Source organism: Ranitomeya variabilis, chromosome 4 (genome assembly GCF_051348905.1).
Source record: "Ranitomeya variabilis isolate aRanVar5 chromosome 4, aRanVar5.hap1, whole genome shotgun sequence".
In the NCBI taxonomy this organism is placed as follows: Eukaryota; Metazoa; Chordata; class Amphibia; order Anura; family Dendrobatidae; genus Ranitomeya; species Ranitomeya variabilis.
The window spans coordinates 755,791,370-755,813,075 of NC_135235.1; the positions used below are offsets into that span (position 1 = coordinate 755,791,370).

At 47.9% G+C, this 21,706-nt stretch overlaps 1 protein-coding gene across 1 annotated transcript in view; it reads left to right on the top strand.

Annotated features, from left to right (window-relative positions):
- The window catches only part of LOC143768270 (uncharacterized), a 459,939-nt gene that overhangs the window by 392,571 nt on the left and 45,662 nt on the right, over nucleotides 1–21,706 (top strand). The window contains exon 8 of the mRNA XM_077256964.1: nucleotides 18,494–18,584. Coding sequence (XP_077113079.1) covers nucleotides 18,494–18,584 — 91 coding nt within the window. The remainder of the gene's footprint in view (nucleotides 1–18,493; nucleotides 18,585–21,706) is intronic.

Consider the following 21,706-nt stretch of genomic DNA (forward strand, 5'->3'; position numbering starts at 1 on the left):
ATGTGTCACACACCACACGGCCAGCTAGGGGTGTTACATGTTACAATGACATTTCCCAGTGAATGCATTTGCAGTGGTTGAAAGACGCTTCAAAAAACGCAGCGTCTGAACTAAGCCTAAGAGGCCCGTTATCGCACACCACCAGGCCAGGATTTAGGTCCAGCGGCACCAACCACTCATCAGTCTCGTTTATTCCTTGTCCACAGCTCTTGCGCAGTATGGAACTTGTCCCCCAAAATGATGAGTTTGAGAACAGCCTACTGTCTTTTCCCCCTGGCTGTGTTGAAGTTGCTGGTGCAAGTCTTACTGCTAGGTGATGGAGTAAGCGGAGTAGGAGGCCACATGGGCAGAGCAATGCCCAACAATAGATGTAGGACATGTGCTAGAACGCCTTCCTCCTGTCCCAGCTGCCACATTTACCCAGTGTGCAGATAGGGAGATGTAACGTCCCTGCCCATGCTTACTGGTCTACGTATCGGTAGTTATCTGGACCTTGCCACTGATGGCGTTGCACAGTGCACACCTGATTTTGGTTGCAACATGTCTGTACAAGGCGGGATGGCCAACTTGAAACATTAGGTGTTGGATGGGAACCACATACTTCGCAACAACCACCACCATTTTTTTTTAAATGTTTCTTCTCCATCAGCTGGAATGGCAGCGTTTCAAAGGCCAGGAATTGGTAAATGCGGTTATTCAGGACCAGGGCCTGTGGGTGGGTAGTGGGGTATTTCTTCTTTCTCTATGGGGTTTGGGTGATGGAGAGATGAACACTTCCATGGGACAGGGTGGAGATGCTTGGTGACACTGCTGGTGGTGGTGCTGTCACATCCTGTCTTTGCGGGTAGGATGTTGTTCGTGAGCTGGATGAAGATGTCAAGACCGCAGCAGAAGAAAAGCTCACATCTGTCATGTTTTTTAAGGTGTCTGCTCTACTGCAGCTCATAGTAAAAACTCAGATGCAGGTGGTGCTCAGGTTAAGAAAATGTTAAAAAAAACAAAAAAAAAAAACAATCAGAAGTGACTGCTTTACATGCATCTTCATGCCATCCATCACATGTCATCAGAGCTGTACCGGTGGGGCAGTTCCTCCGGCTGCGGAGGATCTGCTCGACCGAATCGGACTTTGAGCGACAGGCTAAGGAACTTCAGATGAGATTTCTCAACCGTGGATACAGTAAATGGGCTATTAAGAGGGCCTATAATAGAGCAAGATTTGTGTCCCGAGAATCTCTGGTCTATAATCAGACATCTAGTGGTTCGAGGCAGTCTAATAGACAGCTACGCTTTGTGACGAACGTTAATTCTCAGGCTCACAAGATCCGTGAAGCTCTATCTAAATCGTGGCCAATTCTTAGGGTAGATAAAACTATTTCTAAAATTTTACCTGATCGCCCTCTTGATTTCTTTTAGGCGTGCGAGGAACCTTAAAGATCACCTGACTAGGAGCCATTATGAGGGAACACCGAGGGGTACTTTCCTCGATAATGCCCCCCTTCGATTTGGTTCCTCACCCTGTGGCCACTGTGTGGCGTGTCCTAATATGGATCGGACCCATGGTTTTTCCGATTCTAGTGAAAAAAAGACATTTGATATTAAAAAAATAATAAATTGCACAACACGTTGTGTTATTTATTATGCCACATGCCCCTGTGGCTTAATATACGTAGGGCTTACATCACGTAACTTTAAGATCCGTATACGTGAGCACGTACGTGGAATCGAGGCGGCAGCTGACCCTACACTCGATACTGTGAAACTAAAAACACTAGGGTTGAGTGACCTTGACTTTTTTAGGGTCGAGTCATGTTTTGCGAAACCCGACTTTTGGATAAGTCGAGTCGGGCGAAATTGGCCGATTACTGCGCAAAGTCGAGGATCAGCCGGAACACGAAACCCTATGCACGTCAATGGGGATTAATTTTTTTTTTCTTTTTCTCTCTCTCTCTCCCTCCGTCCCAGCACAGAAAATTTCGTATTACACATTCCAAATCGCTACTGCGCACAAGCGATAAAATGATGATCGGCGTGCACGCCCCTAACCCCTGTCATCACTCTGCCCACGCTCCTTCATTGGCTGAAAAAATGGCGCTAAACGCGTCATACGAAACGCGACTTTGGCGCCAAGATCGCGTACCGCATGGCCGACCCCACACACGGATCGGGTCGGGTTTCATGAGACGCCGACTTTGCCAAAAGTCGGCGACTTATGAAAATGAACGATCCGTTTCGCTCAACCCTAAAAAACACTCCCTAGACATTTTAGGGAACATCACGGATGTGATGGAAAATTGATTAGGTTCAGGGGGATTGATAGTTTGGACATTGGTATTAGGGGTGGCAAACTAACTACTAGGCTTGCACGCCTTGAGGCGAAATGGATCTGGACGTTACAGACAACTCACCCCCTTGGTCTCAATGAAAACCTAAGTTTCGCCCCTTTCTTGTGACCATCTGACTGTTGAGCTTTCTTGCTGATAACATATTCGTACCCAGCTATTTTTAATGCTTTTACCTGTTTTTTTAGTTTTAGTGTATTAAGGATATCTTCTTGGCCATATCCGTGAGGTTTTTTCCATTTATGTCGTATACCTTGGTGAAGACTTCCTGTGAAGGCGGCTGAAGAGAGAGAGAGAGGAAAGAGAGAAAAAAGAAAAAGACTTTGAATCGAAGTGGAAAATCGGCTCTCTATTACCATATAGTGGACTTTTTCTGCACTGCATTCAAATCAAAAAGACTATCTGAAAGATTAAACTAAATTCGTCTATTTGTATATGGCTATTTCTCTCTGTTATATTAACTATTGACATACGTATTTTACTTGGGAGGAAGCTATGCATGTCTGATTATAATATTAATATCTTATGTATTTATTGTCTTTTTGATATATTTTTTGCGCTGTCCTTATACAATATTTCTCTATCTTAAGGCTAAGTATATATAAAAAGTAAAAGAAATTGTTAGAACTGCCTTTAGCTTGATAGCAATATCTATTATAGATCGCCGTACTTTCTGTCTCTTCCTCTTTTTCTCCTCCCCTGTACCTTCCATGATACTTCCGTACTCGGTTGTATTCCGCGCATGCGCCCGCCGGTAGATCCTCTGGTGAATGGTGATTCAGTGTTTACTGTGGGCGGATCACGTGGGGCCCCATGTGTATCAGCCCACACAACCTGGATGACGCCATCTCCCTTTGTTGTACTGGTGGCTGCTAGGATACGCGCGGCTACTTCCGGGTTACGTCTGACTTGTACTTCCGGTTTCTGGCCTATTTATGCTGCACACTTTCCACTCTGCTTCATGCGCCCCCTGACGAAGGTGTTCCGAAACGCGCGTTGGGGCGGACACCGGGACTCCATACCTGTCAAATACTACAACTTTGGGGTGATGTGTTAATTATCTTTATCGCTCATTTTTTCTGCATTATGCCGTATTGGACTGCATGTGAATTGTGGCACTACTATGGATAGGACATAGCGATTCTCTTAGGCTACGTTCACATTTGCGTTGTGCGCCGCAGCGTCGGCGCCGCAACGCACAACGCAAACAAAAACGCGGCAAAACGCATGCACAACGCTGCGTTTTGCGCCGCATGCGTCCTTTTTTCTATTGATTTTGGACGCAGCAAAAATGCAACTTGCTGCGTCCTCTGCGCCCGGACGCATGCGCCGCAGTGACGCAAAACGCAAGTGCACCGCATGTCCATGCGCCCCCATGTTAAATATAGGGGCGCATGACGCATGCGGCGCCCGACGCTGCGGCGCGGACCGCAAATGTGAACTTTGCCTTAATGCGCCTTTGTGATATAGGCTGAGTCCCCCTTTTTTGTTTCCGTAACTTTGACCTAATATGCTGAGAGTTTGAATAAGAATCTTTTGATATGGGTCAGCAGGCGGATTTCCCGGTGCTCTGTTGGCACTAGTTGTTTTTATATTCCTGTTGGGCGACTGTGTTGTCATCATTGCCCTCCTGCCTTGCACTGTTAATAAAGCAATTTTATCAAAAGACACAAGGTTGTCTCTTTGGATTTCCCCCCCCCCCCCCCCCCGCTTGCATATTATTTGGATAACTGTCTTGGTCCAATATTAGGGCAAAAATAATCCCATCTGGGAGTGATTGTTATTTAGTATATTTTTGTTTGTTATAATTTCCCAGATGGTACGTCATAGATATTGTTTGCCTTTGGTTACCCCTATTTTTCTACAGATCAACTATGTCATCTCCTTGAAGCAGGTACACCTCCGCCACGACCTTCATTTGATGCTCTCCTCATGTCACCCCCCAACAATAATTCCCAGAAGAGAAGAGGCTGAATTAGGGCACACTGAACCAGGCTTCATTACTGGCAGCGTGCATCAGGTTGTTACGGCATGCTGCACGAGGGTGGTAAATAAACAGTATACAGTAATTGTCTACATTTTTCTTTAAAAAAAAAAAGTCTTAGTTAGTCACCGGTTAACGGTGTTTTTCGGAGTCCATGACAGCACTACGGAGAGAGGGGATCCGCCCTTCAGGAACAGGAAACCTACAGATACATAAGGGCGGCACCTCTCCCACGCATCAGTTGGTTTACAGAGCACAAGAGGACCACCAAGGTTAATAGCATACATAATAAACAATGATACAAATAACTAACTATTCACTACCCGTGAATTATATAAATAAAGGAAGAGGTGTACACCCAGAACTTAAGAAGACGGGAGGGTATGTACAGGTGCGGTCATGGACTCCGAAGAACACCGTTAACCGGTGAGTAACTAAGACTTTATCGGTCGTCCATGACAGCACTACGGAGAGAATTACAGAGAGTAACTAACTAGGGAGGGACTACAGCTTGCAGCACCCTTACACCAAATGAAAGGTCAGAAGAGGCACCCAAGTTCAATCTATAATGGTTATAGAATGTGTGTGGAGAAGACCAAGTAGCAGCCTTACAAATTTGGTCGATCGACACCTCCAATCTTTCCGCCCACGAAGCCGCCATAGCTCTAGTGGAATGCGCTTTCAGACCTTCAGGCGCCGGCTTGCCCTTTGAGATGTATGCCAGCGAGATAGCCTCCCTGATCCATCTAGCTAAAGTAGATTTTGATGCCCTGTGACCCTTCCTACTACCCTGATAGATAACGCCCTATTCGTGTCCTATCTTCCAGGGATCAGTTACTGCCAGATATTCCAGGATACATCTTTTCACATCTAAAGTGTGTAGCTTCCTTTCCTTATCGTTAGTAGGATTGGGGAGGAAGGATGGAAGAACTATTTCCTGTGTTCTGTGGAACCTGGACACTACTTTAGGAAGATATGCTGGATCAGGGGATAGTATCACTCTATCATCCCTAAGCTGCATGTAAGGGGGAACCCTGGATAATGCTTGGATGTCGCCTATCCTACGCGCCGATGTTAGGGCCACCAGGAAGGCTACTTTAAGTGATACATTTTTAATAGAGGCTGATGCAATTGGCTCAAATGGGGCCTCTGTCATGGCCGAGAGGACTAGGTTCAGGTCCCATGGCATGACCCTATTCTTCACCATTGGCCTAGACCGTTTTGTCGCTCTGATGAATCTGCTGACCCAGTGATTCTCAGCAATGTTGCAGCCAAAGAGGGCCCCTAAGGCTGATACCTGCACTTTAAGTGTATTTGGGGATAACCCCATATCCAACCCCTTCTGTAAGAATTCTAAAATCTGGTCTATTGGTGTTGACTGACCAGCTATTACCCCCGAGTTTTGAAGGAACCTCTTCCAGATCCTAACATAAATCTTTGTGGTGATTATTTTTCTGCTCTTCAGCAGAGTGTTAATGAGGCCCGGAGAGAACCCCCTATCTTTTAACAGCGCCCGCTCAAAATCCACGCCGTCAGATGAAGGCCAACCGCCCGAGGATGGTAGACTGGGCCCTGGGACAGGAGATCCGGGATGTCTGGCAAGACCCATGGGTCGGATATCGACATAGCCCTCAGGCATGGAAACCACGTCCTTCTGGGCCAGAAGGGGGCAATTATCACTGTGGCTTTGTCCTTCCTGATTTTCCTCACCACCAGAGGAAGTAGAGACAGGGGAGGAAAGGCGTAGGCTAGCCTGAAGTTCCAGTCTATGAGGAGGGCGTCTACTGACAGAGGATTTTCTCTGGGGTTGAGAGAGCAGAATTGTGCCACTTTCCTGTTTTCTTTTGTGGCAAACAGGTCTACCTTTGGTTGACCCCATCTTTCCACGATGAGGTTGAAGATGGAGTCGTTCAGGGACCACTCCCCCTGCCTCAATGTGTTGCGGCTTAAGAAATCCGCTGTAGTGTTTTCTGCCCCTCTTATGTGAAGAGCCGTCAATGAGAGAAGATGTTGCTCTGCTAGATGGAATAGACAATCTGCTACGCACATTAGGGATTTGGAACGAGTCCCGCCTTGGTGATTTATGTACGCCACGGCGACCCGATTGTCCGAGAATACCTGCACGTGGTGGCCCTGTAGATAGACAAGGAGTGATTTAACTGCCTGTTCCACAGCCGTTAACTCCTTTAGGTTGGAAGACATTTCTATCTGATCCCGATCCCAAAGCCCCTGGATCAATGTATCCCCCATGTGAGCCCCCCATCCAGAAGGGCTAGCGTCCGAGGTGACTATACGAGTTACATTATATTCCCAGGGGACCCCTGTGGACAGGTTCTCTTGGACTAGCCACCATCCGAGGGATATAATAGCGTCTTGGGATAGGGTCATCAGGCTCTCCAGATATCCCCCCAACCTTTTTTGTTGTAACAGCACCTCGCCCTGAAGTATCCTCGTATGATACTGGGCCCATCGGACCGCTGGAATACAGGACGAGAGAGAGCCCAACAGAAACATGGCTCTTCTAAGGGACATGGTGGGGTTTTTAGAGGCATTCAGCACCTGAAGGTGCAGGCGATCAATTTTCTCTTGAGGCAAACGGCATTCCTGAACCTGGGAATCCAGGATCAGGCCTAGAAATCGCTGCACCGTCATGGGCTGTAAGCGTGATTTTTTGACATTTAGCATCCACCCCAGACGCTCCAGAGCAGACATCACTCAGACAGTGATCCGCCGTTTTACCTACGATAAGGAGATCGTCCAGGTAGGGGATTATTAGAATGTTGGACTCATGCAGGTGTGCCATAACGTCCGCCATAACTTTGGTAAACACTCGAGGGGCGACCGATATACCAAAGGGGAGGGCCCTATACTGGAAGTGTCTGATTACCCCATCCAACCTTACCGCCACCCTCAGGTATCGTTGGTGACCTGCATAAATAGGGATATGGTAATAGGCGTCCTTCAAATCCAATACTACCATAAAGCAGTTTTTAAACAGCAGCTTTATTGCGGTGTTAATAGTTTCCATCTTAAATGATTGGACGGTCAGGAAATTATTAAGAGCCCTAAGGTTAATAATTGTTCTGAAGGAGCCATCAGGTTTACTTATTAGAAATAGAGGAGAGTAGAATCCTCTACCCTGTTCTCCTTCCGGAACCTCTGACAGGACATTCTTATTGAGCAGGTCGTGAACTTCTGCTTCCAGGGCCGCCTGTTCTGCTGGAGAGGACCTGAGTGGGGTAATTCTGAAGAAGTTCTGAGGGAGAGAAGAGAACTCTAGCCGCAGACCCGTAGCTATTAACCCCAAAATCCAATCACTACTGGAGACTTTGGACCAGGCCGGGTAGAAGGCAGATAGTCTACCTCCCACCGGGGCGACTAGTCATTGGGGTGGTTTTTTGACCTCACGGGATGGCTCCTGACGTCCTCCACCTCCAAACATAAATCCAGTACCTTTCTTCTTTTTCTCATCCCATCTGCTCTGGTCTCTGGCTGGTCTCCTCCGAAAGAATCTCTTCCCTGCAAAGGGACGCCTGTAAGAGGTAGTTGGTAGATTGGGAAACTTTTTCTTCTCGTCTCCAGCTTTCTCCAGCAGTTCGTCTAGGACTGGACCAAACAGGTATTCCCCTTCGCATGGGATAGAGCACAGACGAGATCTGGATTGAAGGTCACCCGGCAACATTTCAGCCATAGGGCCCTGCGTGCTGCGTTTGATAGTCCGGCCGCCCTAGCCGCCATTCTTGCCGAATCCACAGATGCGTCCGCGAGAAAGGCAGCGGCATTCTGAATTGTTGGCAGGAATTTCAACATAGAATCTCTGGAAACACCGCCTTCCAACTTAGACCCTAGCTGATCCAGCCAGACCATCATCGATCTGGCTGCACATGTTGCGGCTACAGCAGGTCTCAGGGCACCCGCCGACATCTCCCATGTCCCTTTAAGGAATGAGTCAGCCTTCTTATCGAGAGGGTCCTTTAGGGAAGCCATGTCGTCGAAGGGGATCGATGATTTTTTAGACGCCTTAGACACCGCTGCATCCAATTTCGGCGCCTTATCCCATGTATTCACCATGGGGTCCTCAAAGGGATATCTGCGTTTAAAGGCAGGTGGAAAAGAGCCTTTCTTCTCCGGTTTTTTCCATTCCCTTTTGATGAGGTTCTGGACCTTGTCATTGAGCGGAAAAGACCTACGTTTTTTAGGGTCTAGACCGCCAAACATTAGGTCCTGTGTAGAGAGTTCTGGCCTTTCATCAGCCACACCCATGGTGGATCTAACTGATTTAATAAGTTTGTCCATTTGGTCCAATGGGAAACAGAACCGGTTAGACTCCTCTTCCGAAGAGGACGCTGAGGAGACAGAGGCGTCTGACTCATTCTCCCTACTAGGGCCAGCGGACGAATCCGAATCTGAGGCGCTAGGCTCCCTTCTTCTTTTGGAAGACTCCCCCCGGGACAGGGATTTCAGGGAATCCTTCACCTCCTTCCTGATAATCTCCCTAAGGTTTGATGTGAAATCCGGAGACTCTTCCGCCACCTATGGGAGCGGAGAAAAAGGCTATGTAATTTATCTGGCGCTACCGCTATCAGTGTTCCCATCAATTTATTTCCTACCGTCTGCCGTACACACGACTGACAAAGTCTCTTAGGGTAGGCGTCAGGCAAAGGGCAAGCGCATAGCGCGCACTCCTTGTTTTTTGATTTACCAGCGCTTTTTTTCCCCTACGGAAATAAACATAGGAAAAGACTGCATCAGGGTACATTCACGAAGATCTCTTACCCAGGCAGTAGCGGTAGGTACCGGATTACTGGGGGGTCGGTCCAGATCCTTCTGTTTAGATCTGCGACTGGTCTGGTTACTGCGTCCGCGGGTCTTCAGCTGGGGGTTCGCATGGGACTTCTCCGAGGATCCGTCCTGCTCCTGCTCCAGCAGACCGAGGGCAGCTTCCGGCTCATCCATAGCTGCAGATGGGCTCACAAGCAGTGCTGCAGCATTCTGTTTGGCTATAAATAGCCCTTCCCCCGGATCCGGAATCAGTGCAGGTGTGTGGCCAAATCCATCCCCCCGACTTGCAGGTCACTGCTCCACCCCCCCCTGCACCCAAACGCCCCCCCCCCCCCCCCCCCCGCATGCAGGACAGTGGCGTTTTTAGAAAAAAAACGGCCGGTTTTTGACTTCCGGTCCTGGCCCCGCCCCCTGTGCGTCACTTCCGGTTTCGGGCAGAGCGCTCAGGAACGCGCCCGGAAGCCGGGGAACGGTGCCGCCGGACCACCCAGCCGCCCCCCGCTACACTACCGCCGCTTCCGCGGCCGCAGCCCAGCGGTGACCGCGGCAGAGGCCGGCGTCCGACCCCCAGCTCCGGTCCCGAATCGAAAGGAGCGCACAGGACGCCGCACCGCACCAACGGGGATCAGAGTGGGGAAGACCGAGGCCCAGGGGGGTGAGCCGACCCCGGGGGGGACATACTCACCTCGCTGACCACTGGGGATGGACCTCCTCCGGACGTCGCTCCACACTGCACCGCTCACTGTCGTGGAGCCCTACCCGGACCCACCGTGGCGCTTCCAGGGACCCGCACTGCCCGAGGTAGGAGACCCCCTCGCTACCTGGGTCGGACAGCCGGCCTGGGTATTGATAGGTGAACGAAGTTGTATCTGCAGGGAATCCTGTCCTCCAGGAACAGGAAACCAACTGATGCGTGGGAGAGGTGCCGCCCTTATGTATCTGTAGGTTTCCTGTTCCTGAAGGGCGGATCCCCTCTCTCCGTAGTGCTGTCATGGACGACCGATAAAAAAGAATTAGTAAAATATTAAAATTTGAGAATCAGCAGTGGTTGATACCCTTTTAAAGGAGAAGTATAGGAGGACGCTTACAGCAGTGGATACAGAAAACGCGGCCGTCCTCATCCAGGAGGATTTGTTCTCACTCCTCATTGCTGAGCTCGCCCAGGTTTATTATTCTTACAGGACCATTTTCAGTTTTCCATATTACAGAATTGTATCTTTATAAATGTCGCACTGATGGGCCATATGGCATCCAATGTTTACAGCTAGTCCGGCTGTATGGGCTACATGGAAGTGCGGGTCCGGTCTACTGGTGAGGACGTCCCTACAGATAGTTTCCCCAATAACCTGCAATGTGTGAACTCTGCCTGATACAGATCCAACTGCGTTACTCTCCACTAATGTCACCCCAAGCTTAAGGATTATAGAAATGAAAATTCAACTCACAGCTGTCAAACAAGTTTATTACAAGTCAAATCGTTAGAAATAAAAAAGAGAAATAAAAAAAAAATAAAAAAGAGAAATATATAAGTATGCATACATACAAATCAATAAAGAGTTTTAGAAATCAAAACAATGAATTAAACATTAAAGACAGATTAATGACAAAAAAAGCAAAACACATTTTGTACCAAAGTCCCCTGTGCTTTAGCTGCAAAAATTGTATTGTGGTGCTTAAAAATGGGACCTGTGACCCCCAAAATCGAGGGCGAGCTAAGCCCACCAGCATCAGGGGCTTATCTACAGCATTCTGTAATGCTGTAGATAAGCCCCTGATGTATCCCCCCCAAAAAAAAATGAAAAAAAAAGAGGTAAGATTATACTCACCCAGGGGTGGTCCCGGTCCTGTCCGATGAGCGTCGCGGTCCGGCGCCTCCCATCTTCATCAGATGACATCCTCTTGTCTTCACGCTGCGGCTCCAGCACAAAGTACTGCAGTGTGCAGGCCCCAGGCCTCTCTGAGCTTTCCCGGCACCTGCGCACCGCAGTGCGAAGACTAGAAGAGGACGTCATCCTATCAAGATGGGAGGCCCCGGACCGGACCGCGACTTGGATCAGACCGCCCGCGTGAGTATAATATAACCTCTATTTCTCATCTTTTAGGATACATTGGAGGCTTATCTACAGCATTACAGAATGCATTACAGAATGCTGGAGATAAGCCCTGATGCTGGTGGGCTTAGCTCGTCCTCGATTTTGGGGGTTTCAGGTTCCGTTTAACACAAAATTCCTCTCTCAGTGAATACACGCGGGGAGACAGACCCTAGCAAGACAAAATAAAATCGAGAAAAAGGGAGGCTTTTTTTTGTAGGAATTATACTCATCTGACATTATCAGACGCCCAGTGTCAGCCCTTTGGGTCCTCACATGGATTGTGGGGGCACCGCCATTCCACTTGGTGAAGAGAAGTCCAGTGATGAGATCTGCAGCGAGGTCACTGCTCCGGGGACACAGGATGGGGAAAAGCCACAATACCTAGAAGAAAAGAGAAAAAATCATGCAGAAAGCGCGATACAAGTAGTGGCCGACACCAGTGGCCCCCGGGCTAATACTGAGCAGCACAGCGTGCGAGGGGAGAATAAAGCCAGGGACCTGGAGACATTGGTGTCAGGCAGAGGTCATAGGTCAGTCATCAACCTGACAGCAGGTGCCCCCAATAATATTAATGAGAAAATGTTTTATGTAAAAAAAAAACAAAAAAAACACAGGCCCGACTCCTCCCCATCAGGGAGAGATTCTCTTGCTAAGTAATATCAATCCCTCAGATCTCCATCATCATTCATCCCCCCCCCTGTTCCCCCCACCGCAAGTGACATCACACACTGACTGCACAGCACGTGACATCAGCCCCCCAAACCACAGCCCCATTCTGCAGGTAGACCCCCCTGCACGCAGATCCCCCACGCAGGCAACATGACCCCCTTCCCAACAGACACCCAGCTACCAAGGAACATGACCCCTTCCCCAGGCTGGCCCCTCCAGCACGCAGCCCCATGCAAGCAACATCACCCCTTCTCCCCAGGCAGACCCCCACCTACCTGATCTGTGACTATGGAGAATGACCCCAAATCCCGCACAATATCCTCGGACTCCGCCCTGACATCCCCAGCCCCCTCCTGTCTGCTCTATGGAGGAAGAGGCGCCGCCCCCTCCGGTCACATGGCCATGACGTCATCACAGGTCCTTTACCGCCCTGGATTCGGCCTCTAGCAGCCATATCTGTGGAGTGCGGCTCTGCAGGTGGAGGTATGTGGAGATTCCCCAGTACTGAGCGCAGCCGGGGACATTAACCCCTTCTGCACGGAGGAGACTCTTTTGGGGTTGTTGTTGCCCCTTTATAAGAACCATAACGTTGTTGTTCTGTTTCCTGTAATAGATACATACGAGCCAACTATGGAGGACAGGAAGTGAGGAGCGGAGTGTTCTCCTAGTACAGGGCCCCTTTCTTGGCCCCACACAGTGTAATGCCCCCATTATGCCCTGTAAGCAGGTTCTGCCCCACACCCAGCTGCCTCGGGCACTTTACCAGGAGCTGGTACCTCAGATTCTTCCCCGCACCCCTTTCCTTTGTTGGCGCCAAATCTGTTCTGCCTTTGGGGCTCCGGCCTTTATAATCTCAGTAACTGCGCCATCAAGGTCTCCTGACCAGGTGCACCCTCTAGACTCTTCCCTCCGGAAACCCTCCCTCTTCCCATTGGTGTCACATGGTCCCGTCTGGGCGGCAGATAGCAGTCTGTACAAATGCAGCACAGCCCTGAGGAGGCTTTTTTATGACTCTCCTTATTACACCCCTTATGTAATATATATGATGGCGCTCACATAGTATAATGTTTCCACAGTACTGGCATCTCTCGTAAAAAAGGGATTTTCACACTACCGCCATACCCCCACACACAGTATAATGTTCTCATAGTACCGCCATACCCCCACACAGTATAATGTTCTCATAGTACCGCCATCCCCCACACAGTATAATGTTATCATAGTACCGCCATACCCCCACACACAGTATAATGTTTCCACAGTACTGGCATCTCTCGTAAAAAAGGGATTTTCACACTACCGCCATACCCCCACACAGTATAATGTTCTTATAGTACCGCCATACCCCCACACACAGTATAATGTTCTCATAGTACCGCCATACCCCCACACACAGTATAATGTTCTCATAGTACCGCCATACCCCCACACAGTATAATGTTCTCATAGTGCCGCCATACCCCCACACACAGTATAATGTTCTCATAGTACCGCCATACCCCCACACACAGTATAATGTTCTCATAGTACCGCCATACCCCCACACACAGTATAATGTTCTCATAGTACCGCCATACCCCCACACACAGTATAATGTTCTCATAGTACCACCATACCCCCACACAGTATAATGTTCTCATAGTGCCGCCATACCCCCACACACAGTATAATGTTCTCATAGTACCGCCATACCCCCACACAGTATAATGTTCTCATAGTACCGCCATACCCCCACACACAGTATAATGTTCCACAGTACCGCCATACCCACCACACAGTATAATGTTCTCATAGTACCGCCATCCCCCACACAGTATAATGTTATCATAGTACCGCCATACCCCCACACACAGTATAATGTTTCCACAGTACTGGCATCTCTCGTAAAAAAGGGATTTTCACACTACCGCCATACCCCCACACAGTATAATGTTCTTATAGTACCGCCATACCCCCACACACAGTATAATGTTCTCATAGTACCGCCATACCCCCACACACAGTATAATGTTCTCATAGTACCGCCATACCCCCACACAGTATAATGTTCTCATAGTGCCGCCATACCCCCACACACAGTATAATGTTCTCATAGTACCGCCATACCCCCACACACAGTATAATGTTCTCATAGTACCGCCATACCCCCACACACAGTATAATGTTCTCATAGTACCGCCATACCCCCACACACAGTATAATGTTCTCATAGTACCACCATACCCCCACACAGTATAATGTTCTCATAGTGCCGCCATACCCCCACACACAGTATAATGTTCTCATAGTACCGCCATACCCCCACACAGTATAATGTTCTCATAGTACCGCCATACCCCCACACACAGTATAATGTTCTCATAGTACCGCCATACCCCCACACACAGTATAATGTTCTCATAGTACCACCATACCGCCACACACAGTATAATGTTCCTACAGTACCGCCATCCCCCCCACACAGTATAATGTTCTCATAGTACCGCCATACCCCCACACAGTATAATGTTCTCATAGTGCCGCCATACCCCCACACAGTATAATGTTCTCATAGTACCGCCATACCCCCACACACAGTATAATGTTCTCATAGTACCGCCATACCCCCACACACAGTATAATGTTCTCATAGTACCACCATACCGCCACACACAGTATAATGTTCCTACAGTACCGCCATCCCCCCACACACAGTATAATGTTCTCATAGTACCGCCATACCCCCACACAGTATAATGTTCTCATAGTACCGCCATACCCCCACACAGTATAATGTTCTCATAGTGCCGCCATACCCCCACACAGTATAATGTTCTCATAGTACCGCCATACCCCCCACACACAGTATAATGTTCTCATAGTACCGCCATACCCCCACACAGTATAATGTTCTCATAGTGCCGCCATACCCCCACACAGTATAATGTTCTCATAGTACCGCCATACCCCCACACACAGTATAATGTTCTCATAGTACCGCCATACCCCCACACACAGTATAATGTTCTCATAGTACCACCATACCGCCACACACAGTATAATGTTCCTACAGTACCGCCATCCCCCCACACACAGTATAATGTTCTCATAGTACCGCCATACCCCCACACAGTATAATGTTCTCATAGTACCGCCATACCCCCACACAGTATAATGTTCTCATAGTGCCGCCATACCCCCACACAGTATAATGTTCTCATAGTACCGCCATACCCCCCACACACAGTATAATGTTCTCATAGTACCGCCATACCCCCACACAGTATAATGTTCTCATAGTGCCGCCATACCCCCACACAGTATAATGTTCTCATAGTACCGCCATACCCCCACACACAGTATAATGTTCTCATAGTACCGCCATACCCCCACACACAGTATAATGTTCTCATAGTACCACCATACCGCCACACACAGTATAATGTTCCTACAGTACCGCCATCCCCCCACACACAGTATAATGTTCTCATAGTACCGCCATACCCCCACACAGTATAATGTTCTCATAGTACCGCCATACCCCCACACAGTATAATGTTCTCATAGTGCCGCCATACCCCCACACAGTATAATGTTCTCATAGTACCGCCATACCCCCCACACACAGTATAATGTTCTCATAGTACCGCCATACCCCCACACAGTATAATGTTCTCATAGTACCGCCATACCCCCACATACAGTATTTTGTTCCCACAATAGTGGCTTCCCACAGACACAGGATAATGTTTCCACAGGACTGGCATCCCCCTCACACACAGTATAATGTCCCCACAGTACTGCCATCCCCCCACTTTCTAATGTTCCCACAGTACTGCCCCCTACATGCACAATATGGTACCATCCACCTCACTGACTACCTCCGACCACCGACAATTAATAAATTCTCACTTATCCTCATTCTTGGTGCAGATACTAATGAACCCAGGATCTATGAGATATTTACCATACGATAGTTGGATAGGCAGGAGTGTATCATCCATAAAGGTAGCCCACTCGGTTGCTATGATGCCTATGAATTGACAGGGCTCGGTGGGGTGTGGTATTGGTCACCCTCTCCTTCCCATCATCACAATTTCAGTGATATCCACATTCCCATGATGGTGATACCGCTGAATAGATTAGTGAATCAGGGAGTGGAAAGCTCCTGATCCACCATTCAGCCTTCACTTCTGAGTCTGAGACTCCGTGCACTGCAGGCACAATGACGTCACTACATCACACCTGTAATACGGAGCCTCAGTACTCACACCGCACAGACCAGAGCAGCGCTCCTCAGGAACCGGGTTGGCTGAGTAGTGTGGTTTTATATCAGGAATTGTGGGGGCATCATATTAAGAGAAGAGCTGTTGGGACTCTCATACTGAATGTGTGGCTGGTAGGGGCCATTATACTGGAGTTGTGGTGGACTGTAAATGCCTCCATACTGAGTGGGGTGTTTTATTTTGTGTAGCAGGTTGTGGTGGCCATAATTAGAGATGAGCGAATATGTTCAGAAAATGATCGCCAAACTTAAATTCGGCACAAATATGGTACATTCGGATTCATGATCGGTAACACGAGCATCACACATCCTCCATCCCATAGCCCAGTGCCCATATACTATTATTATTTATATGGCACTATTGATTCCATGGTGCTGTACATGAGAAGGGGTTACATCAAAATACAGATATCACTTACAGTAAACTAACAATGACAGACTGATACAGAGGGGCGAGGACCCTGCCCTTGCGGGCTTATATTCTACAGGATGGTGGGGATGGAGACAATAGGTTGAGGGTTGCAGCAGCTCCGGTGTTGGTGAGGCGGTATCTCCGGTAGTGGTGAGGAGGCAGCGGGGTCAGTGCAGGCTGTAGGCTTTCCTGGAGAGGTGGGTTTTCATGGTTGATAGTCGAAGGAAAGATATTGGGAGATTGTTGGAGCCATTTTTCTTTAGAAACATTTTAATATCTGTTTTTTTTTCTGGTGTTTTTCCTGTAATACAGGAAAGCCTAAAGCCAGAAATAAACCCCATAAATCTCTGTACATGGAGACTTTGGGATCAGATCATTTCTGTCCGCGTTGATTGTGGAAACAAAAAATCTTTTCTAAAATCCTCAAACTTGTGTGTGTGAATCAGACCTGAGATCTAACGTGATAGAAGATTACAGTGCGGGGAAGACGGGAAACCTTCACATAGACGGCCGGTGGTGATGGAGTCAGTGACCGACTCTGGCCACATATGTCTCTAGAGCCGTAGTAGAAGATGAAGATGTCGTCCTCACCATGAAGTAGTTATTTCTCATGTCGCGTGTAATGAATATCTCCTGCAGTATTGCTAATGCCGATTCCAGGGTCGGTAAATGAGACGAGAATTAGCGTTATGGAAGATGAGTCTATGAGAAACGTATTCAGCTGCCGACTCCGAGGAGGAAACTGCTTGTTGTCTGTGGCCTAAATATATAGGATTTATTAGTAGATGTAAAGAAGGAAACTAAATACTGTAAAATAATAAATCTCCTCATATGTTTCCCTTATTATCTCCAGTAATTGTATTATTACAGGATTCTTATGATGTTACATCGGCTCATCTTCTCATTCAGGTCTCTACAATATCGGATCCTCTCAGTGAAGATCTTCTACAAAAGAGAATTTACCTGATTTACCCATCAAAGATGGATATGGACAGAGACAAGATGGCGGAGAGGATATTACACCTCACCCTAGAGATCCTCTTCCGGCTTACTGGAGAGGTGAGAGATTCTGATGACGTCACATTACATCATTCTTATCTATGGGAATAACAGATGGACAGAACTGGAGAGGTGAGGACTCTGGAAATGTCTGTAGTGAGATTTATTAATGTGTCTCTCCATTACCAGGATTACACAGTGGTGAAGAAGACCTCTAGTGATCGCTGTCAGGACCCTGTGTCTGAGGGATGGGGAAGACCCCTGAGCCCAATCACGGGGCCTCCACCTCACCCCCTGATCCATGAGGACATCAATGACCATAAGATCCTAGAACTCACCTACAAGATGATTGAGCTGCTGACTGGAGAGGTGACACTGCTGGGAATGCTGGGACATTATACAGTAACACTATGAAGGGATCGGGGGATGACGGTATCATTGTATGTGTCAGGTTCCTATAAGGTGTCAGGATGTCGCCGTCTATTTCTCCATGGAGGAGTGGGAGTATTTAGAAGGACACAGAGATCTGTACAAGGACGTCATAATGGAGGTTCCCCAGCCCCTCACATCTCCAGGTAATAGACAGGACTAAATACACACGGCCTATAATTATCTGTATGTAAAGAATGAATTCACTCCCTGTATGTGTTTCCTCCAGATCTATCCAGTAAGAGGACAACACCAGAGAGATGTCCCCGTCCTCTTCCACAGGACTGTAACCAAGAAGATCCCAGTGCTCCTCAGGACCATCAGGTAGATGGAGAGAAGGTGTCAGGAGATCTCCCCTATGATGTGTAGACGCCGGTGAAGGTCTTGTGCTCAGTCTTGTTTTATCCACCAGTATTATATGTTTTATACTTGTGTAATGAGAGCGGTGGAGATGGCAGGATTAGAGCTGATCATAGATGGGACTTCTCCATCTGTCGGTGACTTTTACAATATTTGTTTCAGGGTGAAGATCTGACCCATATTAATACTACAGAGACATATGTGAGGGGGGATGAGCGGTGTAAAGAGGAGATTCCCACATATGACTACCCAGGTGAGTAGTGACCACTAAATGCAGAGAAGTCACAGATTCTTCTCAGTCACCGGCTGTGGCTGCTTTATCGGTGGTGTAGTCCAGCCATATTACCATGATCACCATTTTGCCTCTAGACCACAACATTCTCCTCCACCCAAAGCTGTTCTAATGACTTTGGGCATTGGGCATTTTCTATAGAACTTACAACCTGGTAGATCCACCTACCCCCTGGGTTTAGGAGACACTGTTACCTGCCCAGATCTGTAAACTATAAAGCCAAATGACAGCGTACGTAGAATGTGCTGACAAGATGGAAAATCACTTGAAGAAAAATATTCTGATGGGCCTGTAAGAGAAAGCGGAGGGTAATGATGCTGTTGGCTTCCTAGAACCCTGAGATCTTATCGGATGAATCTCCCTTCTCTCCCTTCTGTGCTGCTGAATGTGATCATATGGTTCCTACAAGACCAGGTCCAGTCTTTCTGGCCAAACTTCACTTTTATGATCGACAACATTAAATGTGCAGTGAGGCCAAGTGTGAATTTCTGGACAATAACAGAGTTTCCCTTTATCCTGACTTTTCAATTTGTATTAAAACCGACTAACTTCAAGGAGGATTGTGATAATCTACATAAACCCATCACACCGGTGCCATGATATATCTCTGAGCTGTGCGTGGCTGATGGCTGTAATATACATTTATTCCCGCCTGCAGGAGATGTGTTGGCTCCAGCCCTGGTTTCATGGATTCACTCCACCTCATAAATTACATTGTTTTTGATCCTAAGAAATTCAGATTACTGCACAATCTCTCCTGAAATTGGGAGCGATATTATTATTATTATTATTAGGATTCATAGTAGCTCCAATGGTCCACCATAAATGAATGCAACTCTGGTTTACTGTATAATCTGTATTTGTAGTTTTCAGGCATTGAGATTCTCGTGCTCTGGGGCGGGGCTGTGGGCGGGGCTTTATGTGGTGCTCTGGGGCGGGGCTGTGGATGGGGCTTTATGTGGTGCTCTGGGGTGGGGCTGTGGCCGGGGCTTTATGTGGTGCTCTGATTACATATGCATCTGTATTGGCCTATGACAGGTCGCTGATCCCTCACTGACCTGCCCCCATTTTTACATAATGCATATAATAGTGTTGATATTATTGTTGATAATGCCTATAATATTGTGGCTATTGTGAGGCTTAGAAAAAAAATTGCTTCTAGCAAAATGACACCAGAGGCGCCTGTCCAGTAGCATCTATCTCTTACTTATAGACTGTGCAGGAGCCGCCATCACCGGTGACATTTTGCTGGATGTAATTTTTTTTCTAAGCCTCACAATAGCCACAATATTATAGGCATTATCAACAATAATATCAACACTATTATATGCATTATGTAAAAATGGGGGCAGGTCAGTGAGGGATCAGCGACCTGTCATAGGCCAATACAGATGCATATGTAATCAGAGTACAACATACAGCCCCTCCCCAGAGCACCACATAAAGCCCCGCCCACAGCCCCTCCCCAGAGCACCACATAAAGCCCCGCCCACCGCCCCACCCCAGAGCACAAGAATCTCATTAACTGAAAACTACAAATACAGATTAAACAACAACCACAAGACTGATTTCATCACCAGGTATCGGTGTAATCAGTATAACGGCACCGACCTGACAGTGTCTGTAGTCACTGAGCACAATCCTGCTGACAGGTTCCCTATAAGACATCTCCGCTCTGCACTATTATACACAGTTCTCTTTAAATGTGTAATATTTCTTCTTGAAACTCATCTGACAGAAAATATTTGAGCTTCCGATAGTTTAGATTGTGAAGTCACCGAGCCCCGTGCTCTAATTACCCCAGAGAGGTTTCACCACTAGCTCCTCATTTATTACTGATGGAGACTGTTCAGTTTGAGCATTTCAGTAGATGTTATTGTCTATAGTCAGTTTTTGATTACAGTAGTGTCCAGAATACTCTGATTTAACCTCTTCCTGCAGCCAGTTTTGTGTTCTTAATCCGACCCCATTTTTACAATCTGACGTGGTCACTTTATGTGGTGATAACTTTGGAATTATTCACAAAGGATAATAGAAAACAAATGGATCTTACAAATTATTTTCCCATTACGTCCCTCCGGACAGCACCATGGAGGTCGTTCTTCCTTGACCTATAGCGGGACAGGATCACAGAGAGGTTAAAAGGCCCCTCCCACCTCCACCGTTTTTCCTGTCCCTTCAGGGGATGGTTGTATGAGAGGTTGCTCCAGGAGTGAAGATAGAAGATGGCATCCAAACCTTCCTCTGTCAAGTAGCCCGAGGCTGAAACCCTCCTGGGTGGGAGTCCCTCAGCCACAGACACCAGCGAGCGGACGAGGCTCCTGGGTAGAGTCGCTTCCTCCCGCAGTGGAGACTCTTGGCTCTGACGCCAGCCGGCAAGCCATTGCTACTTCCGGAAGTTGCGCGGTGGAGAAGGCCGTCACACTTCCACTGACATCAGAGCAGGACGCTGGGGCATAAGGTCGGCGTACGTTTCACGGTAGAAAGCGGAAGTGCAGAACGAGACAGGCAACAGGCTGGTTTCCTGGATCTCGTGGGGCACAGGAGAGGAAATCATTGGCAGCAATGCAGCATTCCTGACGGGTTGACGCTTCCCTTCAAGATGGGCTCTTGGCATTACCAGGTCTCCCTGTTTTCTAGCAGGTATGGAGCCAGCACAGGTGAGTGCATGATGGAATGTCCTGTTGATGGTCTAGGCCTCTGGGCTGATGCTAGTCTCATGCCTTTGTGCCAGAGCTGTGCCTACAGCCTCATGTGCTGAGGTGTGTTTCCACATATATACGCAGCTAGGCCTTGGACCTCTAGGCTATAATAAGACCATATGTCCAGGCTACATCTCAGGATTTGACTTCAGTTAGTTGCATGTCTCCATTGCACAGAGCCTTATGATTGAGCTTCAGGGTGACTTTTTTGAAGCACGTTTTCCATTTTTTTCGTTCCATAAACAGATGTTTCACTATTCTTTGCAACTTAACTACTCCATCCATAGGAGGGCACAGGGTGTTAATGCAGCACGTCTTCTCCATGAAGACTGTCCTCCAGCTGGGGCTCATTAATTAGCTCCTTTGGGTGGGGTAAGTCTG